Source organism: Rousettus aegyptiacus, unplaced genomic scaffold (genome assembly GCF_014176215.1).
Source record: "Rousettus aegyptiacus isolate mRouAeg1 unplaced genomic scaffold, mRouAeg1.p scaffold_m13_p_8, whole genome shotgun sequence".
Lineage (NCBI taxonomy): Eukaryota > Metazoa > Chordata > Mammalia > Chiroptera > Pteropodidae > Rousettus > Rousettus aegyptiacus.
Genome location: NW_023416311.1, coordinates 36,149,474 through 36,160,268, shown reverse-complemented (window position 1 = coordinate 36,160,268; position 10,795 = coordinate 36,149,474). Strand labels below are relative to the sequence as shown.

Sequence of the window (10,795 nt, the reverse complement as noted above, 5' to 3'; positions counted from 1 at the left end):
TGCGTATGGTGTAATATATGGGTCCAATTTCATTGTTTTGCATGTAGATTCCAGTTTTCACAGCACCACTTATTGAAGAGACCAGCTCTTCCCCAATGTGTATTCATGGCACTCTGTGGAAAATAAGTTGACCTTATACGTGTGGGTTTATTTCTGGACTATTCATTCTTTTCCATTGGTATATATGTCTTTTTTTATGCCACTGGGATTACTTATCTTCATATATATATTGAAATTAGGAAATATGATGCTCAAAATTGTTCTAGTTATTCATATTTTTTATGGTTCCTTATGTATTATAGGATTGTGTTTTTCTATTGCTGAAATGCTGCCATTTGTGACAACATGGATGGACCTCGAGATAATCACATTAAGCAAAATACTCCAGACAGAAAAAGCTGCAAATCACATGATATCACTTATATGTGATATAAACCTAAAAGCAAAAAATGAGCAAGACAAACAGAGACTCATGGACATGGACTATAGACTAGTGGTTACCAGAGGACTATAGAGTAGTGGTTATTAGTGGGGTGGGGGAGGAGGGGGGAAGTAGACGGAGTAAAGGGGATCAAATATAGAGGGATAAGGGGAGGATGAAGTGGGTAAAGGGGATCAAATGTATGGTAACTGAAGGAAACTGGACTTTGGGTGGTAAACACATAATAGAATATACAGATGTTAAATGATAATATACATCTGAAAATTATATAATTGTATTAACCAATGCTATCCCAATAAACTTAATAAAAAATAATTAAAAAAGAAAAAAAAAACAATGCCAGGGGGATTTTGATAGGGAATGCATTGAATCTGTAGATCACTTTAAGTAGTATGGACATTTCGACTATATTAATTTTTCTAATCTGTGAATACAGAATGTCTTTCCAACTATTTGTGTCTGCTTTAATTTCTTCCATCAGCATTTTAGTTTTCAGTGTGTAAGGTTTTGTTGATTACATTTATTTTAAGTATTTTATTCTGGTGCTATTATAAACAGGATTGTTTTTCTTAACTTCCTTTTCTGGGTAGTTCATTGTAAGTGTATAGAAACATAGTTGATTTTTATTATTTGATTTTTTTTTATCCTGAAACTTTATTGAATATATTAGTTCAAATAGTTGTGTATGTGTGTGTGTGGTATCTTTAGAATTTTCTCGATATAAGATCATGTAATCTGCAAACAAAAAAAATTTACTTGTTTTTCAATTTTCATGCCTTTTTATTTCCTTTTCATGCCAAATTGTTCTAAGATTTCTAGTACTATGCTGAATAGAAGTGGTGAAAGAGGAAATCTCTATCTTATTTCTGACATTAGAGGAAAAGCTTTCAACCTTTTCACCATCTCGTCATACTCAATATGATGTTAGCTGTGGGACTGTCATATGTGGCCTTTATTATGTTGAAGGACATGCATCTGTTCCCAATTTGTTTAGAGTTTTTATCATGACAGAATGTTAAATTTCTCATTTTGTTCATGTACTGTTTTCCTGGTTTGATTTGGTTTAATATCTCTGTTCTTTTTTAGTTCAACTGAACTTCTTTAAGATGATTATTCTGAAATCTTTGTCAGGCAGTTCACAGATCATTTCCTTAGGATAGGTCACTGGAGTTCTATTTTGTTCCTTTGGTGGTATCATGTTTTCCTGACACTGCAATCCTAGTAGCCTTGCTTTGTTAGCTGCACATTTGAAGAGGCAGTCACCTCTATTAGACTTTATAGACTGGCTTCAGCAGAGAGTCATTCACCAGTCACCCTGGCCAAAGATCCCAAGTGGGCAGGGTCCACAGGTAGAATGCTGGTATGATCTGTGGGCAGCAATGGACCAGCTGGTGGGGTCCACAGAGAAGCAGGTCTATTGCTGGGGTCTGCAGACAGGCAGGTTGGATGCTAGGGTCTACATGCATAACTTTCTAACTACAATAAAATTAGAATATATGTGGGAAAAATGCTTTAAAGGGGGAAAACAATATGATCAAAGCAATAGACATCGAAAAGGCAAAAGATAAATTTCAGCAACCATTTCTACTCATAAAAAAACTGCTAGAAAAATAGAAGAAAACTACCTCAATTTTATTAAAAAATTCTCTATAACAAACACCAAATATCATTTCAAATGGTGAAATGTTAAAGCCATTCCCATTAAGATTAGAAACAAACTAGGGATACTCACTATTGCTGTTACTACTTATCCTTGACTTATAAGTCCTAGCAAATGTAATAACACACTAAAATAAAATAATTGGTATAAATACTAAAAATAGATGTGATTCTCTTTCTGATCATATATGATGGTATACCTAGAAAACTCTTCTTCATCAAAAAAACAAACAATCAAAAAAACCTTGGATAAGCGATTTCATAACAAATATACCCAAAATAAAAATTCATAGTTTATATCTACACTGGCACTAACAGCTAACATAGGCAAAATGAGAGAATATATACTATTCATAACTGAAACAAAAACCATGGAAATATATTTTAAATTTGTTTAAAAAATTTATACTAGAACAAAGCATAAAATTTAAAAGATCCAAAAGAGCACATGGTAGAAAGACTTTACTACTTATGTTCCCAGCTTCTGACTTCCCCTCCAGGAAGTAAAAATGCCACAATATCAAGTAAATGTGATGTATGTATGTACTTATCCTTCCTCCAACCTTACACAAATGATAGCAAACTATAGTGTAATGCCATGTGATTTATTCATTAAAGAATAGATTAAGAAAAGCCTCTCATACCAGTAAATAGCTTATTATTCTTCTTAAAGGAACCATTAATTTTATCAGTTATGTGTCAATGGACAGGTTGCCTCCAATCTTTTGTTATTACGAACACCTATGTAACAAGTATCCTTGTATTTGCATCATTAATTTGTACCAATATAACTATAGTATAGTTTCCCAGAAGTAGAATTGCTAGTTCAATGGTAAGTATATTTATTTAATAGCATTAAGATATAATTAACATACAATACACCACAGATAATTAAAGTGTATGTTTTTGATATGTGACTACAATGCGATACCAGGATCAAAATCAAGATTAAGAACATATCAATCACCCCCCTCCAAAAAAATTTCCACATGACCTTTTGTAATTTATCCCTCCCATCATTCCATCCTTCCTCTCCTATGTCATTAGGCAACCATTGACCTATTTTTTGTCACTAAACATGTTTGCATTTCCTAGAATTTTACATAAGTGGAATAATATACAGTATGTAGTTCTTTTGTCTGGATTCTTTGCATAAATATTTTAAAATTAATCCATTTTGTAGTGTGTATCATTATTTATTGTGTGGCGTTCCATCATGTGTATGTGTGTGTGGCTGTGTGTATACCAGTTTATTCCTTTGCTGAATGAAAATTTTAGTTGTTTTTATATTTTGGCTATTATAAAGTTTCTCCGACCATTTATGCACAAATCTTTACATGGAAATGTGTATTCATTTCTTTATTGATCTAGGAGGGGAAAACCTAGGTGGATGTATAATATAAGAAACTACTAAACTCTCTAAAGTGATTCTACCATTTTATATTTCCCACAAATGATGTTGAGAGTTTCTGTTGCACCATATCCTCACCAGTGCTTTTAAATTTTCATTATTGTAATTGGTGTATAATGGTATCATACTGTGGTTTCAATTTGCACTTCCCTGATAATGATGTTGAAAATATTTTCATGTGCTTAATTGTTATCCACATATCTTTTTAGGTGAAGTATCTGTTTAGACCTTTTGCCCATGTTTTTATAGGATCGTTTATTGAGTTTGGAGAGTTCTTTATATATTCCAGATAAAAGTCCTTTATAAAATGTTATTTGCAAAATTTTTCTCTTTATGTGCGGCTTTCCTTTCTACTCTCTTAAAATTGTATTGTGAAAAGTAGAAGTTTTAAACTTCATTGAGTCCAATTTATCAATTTATTTTATATGGATTCTGCTTTTGTTTGGATATCCAAGAAATCTTTGCCTAACTCTTGGTCACAAAATTTTTTCCTATGATTTCTTGTAGAAGTTTTGTAGTTTTAAGTTTTACATTTAGATGCATGATCCATTTTAAGTTGTTTCCATATTTGGTGTGGGTTATGAGTCAAAGTTACTTTTTTTCATATGGATTTCCAATTGTTTGAGCAACTGCGTTCTCTTTGCAACTTTATTGAAAATCGGTTGTTCATACATGTGTGGGTCTATTTCCTAATTCTATTCTTATTGCTAAACATTCATGAATCTACCAATATATGACTATAATTTTTGAAAGTGCAAAATAATAGAAATGGCAGCCATCAGGCCTACTGGGTAAGGAAAAGATTACTTTTGAGGTAATTTTCTTTTCTCAAAGAAAGTGGGTGTTATGGACTGAAATGCATTCTGCCAAAATCCATATATTGACGCTCTAACCCCAATGTGATGGTATTGAAGACAATGTCTTTGATACAGGCCATCATTGGAAATGATATGGGCCATCATTTACGAAATGTACTTACAGAACTTTTAATTGTCTTTTTTAAGTATACACAGTTAAGTCTTTTTCTTTCCTCCTTTCTTTGGGAAAAGGCCCTCTCCCTCAAACTCAGGTAATTCCCCTGAAACTGGTGACTCAGACCCTCTGCCTATTAATAAGGATCACTGAAGCTCAGCTTCTTCTTGGGCCACTATAGGCAGAAATGGCTTTAGGCCTCACAAGACCATTATAGTTGGAGAGGGGAAGAAACCTTTAACCTAAGGGCTTTTTTTTGTTTTTGTTTTTTGTTTTTTTTTTAAGAAATATATTAACCAAGTCTGTTTTCCTTTACTCACTTAATAGGCAAATCAAAAATAGACACATAACTAGATATATGATTTAAATAATAAGTTTGTATCTTCTTTTTTCCTTGTCTAGGGACAGAGGCGGCATTTCAGCGGGATACCTAAGACGCGGTTCCGACTGAGTCAGAGAGGGAAAGAGCTCCATGAAACCCCAATGGGCAGAGACTATGACCCTCCTCAGCAGGGAGAAGATACAGAAGAAGAGACCTCCCATTCCTCAACATCCATACTAATCAGAAGGGTTTCATAGCTCTTTAAAAAAGGCTGGGCAGAAAAGTTAGATAGGGGATTTCGAGTCTGCCTGCAAAACACTGAGGTCATTCTATTCTAGAAAGCGTCCACCCCAGTCTGCCCAAAATTAAGCAAGCCAAAAGGCATTTTTGGGCTAAAAGTTTCTCATACAAGGAAACAAGTAACCAGAAAATTGGGTACTAGTTTCAGCCAGCCACTTGCACCTGCGCAACAAAGACCACAACACCTTCAACTCACCTGAGCATCATTGTATCAGCATTATAAGAAAATGAATATGCTCGGAAGTTCATTAATATTATTATAACAGACTGAATTCTGGGAACAAACATGCACAGAAAGCAATCGATGAGTCACTGAGTCCCATCTTGGCTGTCAATCAAGAAAGCCCACTCCTCTAAGAAAAGTATCCACTCACAGCAAATAGGGATAAAACCCTCAAAGGCTTTGTTACCAGGCCTTTGAGCCACCTTTCTCTTGTTCAGACCTGCTTCCACATCTAGAAGTGTACTGTTACTTTACTTTCCCTTCCAATAAAACTATTCTTTCTGCTGTACTTCAGTGTCTTATCTAATTCTTTGTTTGAGACATTAAGAACCTGGACAACATATCGAGAGGGGAACCCTACTCTCTGATAACACCTATAGGGAGGTAATTAAGGTGAAATGAGGTCATAAGGTAATTCAGGTGAAATGAGGTCATCCTAATCCAATAGGATTGGGATCCTCATAAGAAAAGGAAGAGGCACCAGAGGAATGTCTCTCCAGGTAGGCATATTGGAAAGGCCACGTGAGGACACAGCAAGAAGGCTGATCTGCAAGCCAGGAAGAACTATCCTGATGGCACCTTAATATTGGACTTAAGGCTCCAGAAACATAAGAAATTAATTTCTGTGGTTTAAGCCAACCAATTGGTGGTATTTTGCTATGGCAGCCCGAGTAGACGAGTACAGTGGGATTTGAGTAATTCTTGAGAAACTCAAAACTGATAAACTTGAGTCCCCATTGAACATGCTTTGTATCATACTTCTGCTAACTGGAACACTAATAAAGAGGAACAAGGTCTCACACTAGTTGTCTTAATGCTAATATTTTTTGTTGTTTCATATATCTGACAGCATTTAACTGATCCAGGACAGTCCTTTAGGAATAAAAGGGGGAAGTGATTTGATGTGTTACTCTCTAGAGAAAATTATAACCTGATTAATACAAATACATCATTTTTACTAGAGGAAATGTGCATAACTTAATGAGCATATTAGTAGAATCACCTGTTAAAAATCAAAATAATTTTTGAGATTGTAGCATCGAAGGAGGAGATGGATTGACATGGAGGTGATATATCAGGGACAATGAAAATCTACCAGTTGCTTTAAAAATGAGCATCTAAAGTCGCTGAGAGCTTATAATATAAAGGCATAGATAGTACACAAGAAACTTCAAATTGGACTATTGAATATAAGAATGAGAAAAATTAACTTCTGTCGGGGTCTATGGAAAGGATTCTTAAAAAGAATGGATAGAATTTGACCTGGTCTTGAAAAGTAGTGCTTGAGAGAGTGTATCCGGCAGAGGGAGCATCTTAGGCAAAAGAGAGGGCTTGGGCTAAGAAAAGGTAGAAAACAAATGCTTAGCTGAAGGAGACAGTAGTTGCTAGAAATATGAGGTGTTAGAGAATAAGAAGTGTGGTCAAGAGTAAACACTACTGAGCCTTTAAGAGCTACAAACTTCATATTAAGAATACATTTTCTGAAGCATTATGAAATCATAATAACATCTATCTCCCAAATTAGGAAACACATTTTCCATAAAGCTCTACATTTATCTTGAAGACATCCTTTCCAATGTATTTATGTATGACTCACCTGGGTTGGAAAAAAAAAAAAAAAAACCCCTACACTCCAGGAGCTCAGCTTTAATAAAGGGAAGTTGATGAATAGGGAAACAATTACAATTCAGTGTATAATTTGTTAATGGCAAAAACTACCTTTAGGTGACACTAGTGAAATAAGAATACAGCCATTAATTTATTTGTGCCCAAATGATTCATTAAACTAAAAAACATTAATTCAAACACAAGTCTGAGTTACTGTGTATTGAGTACAGAATCACCAGTTAAGAGCATTGACAGTACTGTCTCAGACAGAGGCTCAGAAGTAATCCTGGCTTAAATGTTTTTTCATCAGTCTTACAATTCTTAATATTTTTATCTGTGAATTTAAGTTTTCTAAGTGCAGTGGGACAATGAAACATACATCAAGGACTTAGGTCATGTGTGATTCTGCCTCCCACGTCCTCCCTGTGGGTTTTCTGGCATCTCATTTCCCTGTCTTTGTCCATCAGTTGCTGCCACCTTGTTCCAGTACATTCACTCTTCCCTGAGTCCTGGGGCAAGGGTCCCAGGCACCTATGAGGGTGTGCACTAGCCCACTAGTATTCCTGTGATTAAGGAAGTACCAGATATCAAATACAAAACATATGCCATGTCAAGAGACACCATAGATTAAAAGAAGAAACTTTTTCCTCCTTTTGAATGAGGGGTTCTGCATTTCCATTTTGCACTGGGCCCGGCAGATTAGTAACAAATCCTGGAGTCCTACAGCAGTGGTTGGCTCCAGCTGGACGACTCTGGGCCAGACACTTGACTCCTCAGAAGTTAGTTTTCACATCTGTGAAATGAGAATAGTTCCTATCTTGTTGGATTTGTGAATATTTCGGAGATAATTCATGCAAAGCGTTTGTCCCAGCACTTGACTTATTTTAACTCTCAGTATTACAGGTGTTAATTACTAATCAATGTAATACCTAATTCAGACTCACTTCCTCGTGTCCTCTGCCTGCGGGCTAATATTTCAAAATAGCCATTCCTACACGCAGCAGCAAATGTGCAACCTGGTTTTGCTCGAAACCTTCATTATCTAAATTTAAACTTTCTAAAAGTGAGCAGAAAATATGGTCATGCCTCAGTTATAATGTGAGGCTGGAATAAAAAGCTGTATCTGATAAGGCATACTTGTTGGTTGGAAGAACAGGAATCTTCACAAACGCTAGATAAAAATTTGGGGCAAAAAATGGTGATTTTAATAATGTTTTCACACAAGTTCTTTCACCTCCATTACGACACAAAAACCTACGTCCTTACAAAGGGGAGCCTAGTGTATAAATGAATATAATAAAATTAGCAACTTGAAAAACTTCTATACCTGGAAACAAGCAGACTGCAGACGGTCCAGTGGCCGCCCCTGCCTGCGCCTGGTTTCCATAGGAACACGTAATTACGGCGCGTAGCCCTCTGCTCCGGAAGTTGTTCTCACACAGTTCCGTCCTTCCCTTCAAAGAGTCCGCGTCTCTTTTAGTCTTACAGCGGCTCGTGCCGAAGAGTTTTGGGCGGAAGAGGCTGCCGTTGAGGGGGCGTGGTGACGCAGCCGCAATATGGAAGACGCGGTTCACGTGCCGGCAGTAGTGGATCCTCTTCCTAGAACTACGATGGCTCAACCGGGGACTCTCAATCTCAATAACGAGGTGAGCAGCGAGGTCTGGGAAGCTGTGGGGATGACCTTGAGGACCCTCAGAAGGGGGTCTTCTGCGTCTTTCTGAAGGCCAGTGGTTTGGCTTGGGGCGAGGCTAGGGAGTGGAGCTGCAGGAGCTTCTTAGTGGGCCCTGGTTGCTTTTCTGGAATTCAGAGCATGGCAGCGATAATCCCCTTCACGGTTTCTAGGTGGCCGAAGCGAGAGCCGGACCTGTGGTTCTGAGGCCCTTGAATTTTTATCCGTGAGACTTTTGGGAGTTCATTTAATCTTTGTATTCATTATTGTCATCTGTAAAACGAAACTCATGATAATATAACTACCTTCCTCTTAAGGTTGTGAGAATGAAATTAACAAGAATAGGCAGTGTCCGACAATGGAGTCTCTGTACACATTACCCGCCTTTTATTGACTGCCGAAAATGACGGAAAGGGATTAAAAGATGTAGCTTTTCTAAGAAATTACTCATCTTCAATGAAATTGTATCGTTTATGAAGGTGTACGCTCAATGCTTAATTTCTTCTTTTAGGTACTCTACCATTTCGTTCATTTACAGCACAACTTTAAGAACTATTTACTCTTGCTGTCCCTAATTTTCCTTATCTCGTTCTCTTAAAACCAATATCTTCAAATATTTGTCCTCATCACCTACACTGTAACGTGCAAATGTCACGAGGCTTTCATTTCTGCCACTATCCCCTTTCCAGTTTCTAGTTTCTGCTTCTATTCAGGGAAGTCGTATGTCATCTGAAGACTAAAAGTAAGCTGGAAAAGCAAAGATAAAATGAGTACCTCACAGCTACAGCCAGAGAAGTGCTTTATCGTCTGTATTCATGCATCTGCTATAAGCAAATCCCTGTTCGTGTTACACAGTTGTGTAAGACACGCTTTCTATTTTTAAGCAACGTATACTCAGGTAAGAAAGGGTAAATAGTACCCACGTATTATACAGAATAATGCCCAGAAAAAAAGTAATGCAGAAAAGTTTCCAAAGAAGGCAAAATGGAGTGAGTGATACTTATTCTTGGTGTTTAAGGATCTTATTCTAGAATCGCAGTCAGTGATTCAATGAAAGGAAAGAGGGCATTTCCAGCAGAGGGGCTTATATGAACAGGGAAGGGATGGTAGCGGGAAACCCTTTAGATGATATAGGGGTAGATACCTCTCCATCGATGAGAACTGGTAGGATAAAGTAGGAAATAAAACAAGTATATTACTCTCTTACTGCCGGGTTAATAAGTCAATTTCACTTGGCGGTGGAGTATAGGACTTACTGAAGAGGGAAATGTGAAGGCATTTAGTATGTACTAATAAACATACATTAAGTTTGTGCTAGTTATGGAAAACATTTCGTGGGCTTTTTTTCCTTAAGATTACCTATGAGGTATAAAAGACCTCAATTGGAGTGATGTCTTTGGGGATTCAATGGAAATACTAGTGAGCTTCCTGTTCAATTTTGAAATTACTCTGAGGGTAGTAATGACAATCATTTACCACTCCTCACTTAAGGCTCTTTCTTTTTCCAATTAGCTGATTTACAGGCCTCTTCAAAACAGTTAAAATTTGATCTTTAGGAAGCCTTCATTAATTCACCAAAGTCTGCGCTAGATTATTTTTTGTGCAACCAGAGTGCTTTCTACTCTGCAAACACTTGTGTACCTATTCCTTTTTGTATGTATATCAGTGTTATATGTCACCTGCAATATTATGTGCTCTACGAATGTTTGTTGGATGACTAAATGAACTTAGAAATTAGGAGATATACATGTCCCACACTCAAGTAAATCTTATATGATTTACTAATATGAAGATGAGGAAAGAACAGAGAAATGAGAATGATAGGTGTTATAATTTTAAATTAATGGATAAAAATTTAAAATGGAAAAACAAATATAGATTTGTCTACATAAAAATTGAAAAATATACCAAAGCAGGGGTTGGGAGGTGGGAAAGACAATTAGGAAAAATAATACAGCAAATATTACAGATAAATTGTAACATAAATTGTTACTATAAAACAATTCATGGAAATTAAGAGAAACAGTCTCATAAAAAATTAGTGAAAAAAATGAATTAACTTCTCTAAGGAAGAGTGTATCTGAAAGACTTCTTTCAGGTCTTTCCATTACTTTTCCATCACTACTCCTATCCTAATCCAAATTATATTTCCCACAAGAACACTGTACAAGCCTTCCAGCTACTTACTG

The 10,795-nt window shown here is 36.3% G+C and overlaps 1 protein-coding gene across 1 annotated transcript in view; it reads left to right on the top strand.

The window, feature by feature from the left end:
* Positions 1 to 8,456: 8,456 nt before the first annotated feature.
* Positions 8,457 to 10,795, top strand: part of SRFBP1 (serum response factor binding protein 1) — a 59,221-nt gene continuing 56,882 nt past the window's right edge. Inside the window, exon 1 of the mRNA XM_036226327.1 lies at positions 8,457 to 8,583. Within this exon, the coding sequence (XP_036082220.1) occupies positions 8,494 to 8,583 (90 nt within the window). The 5' untranslated portion in view covers positions 8,457 to 8,493. The remainder of the gene's footprint in view (positions 8,584 to 10,795) is intronic.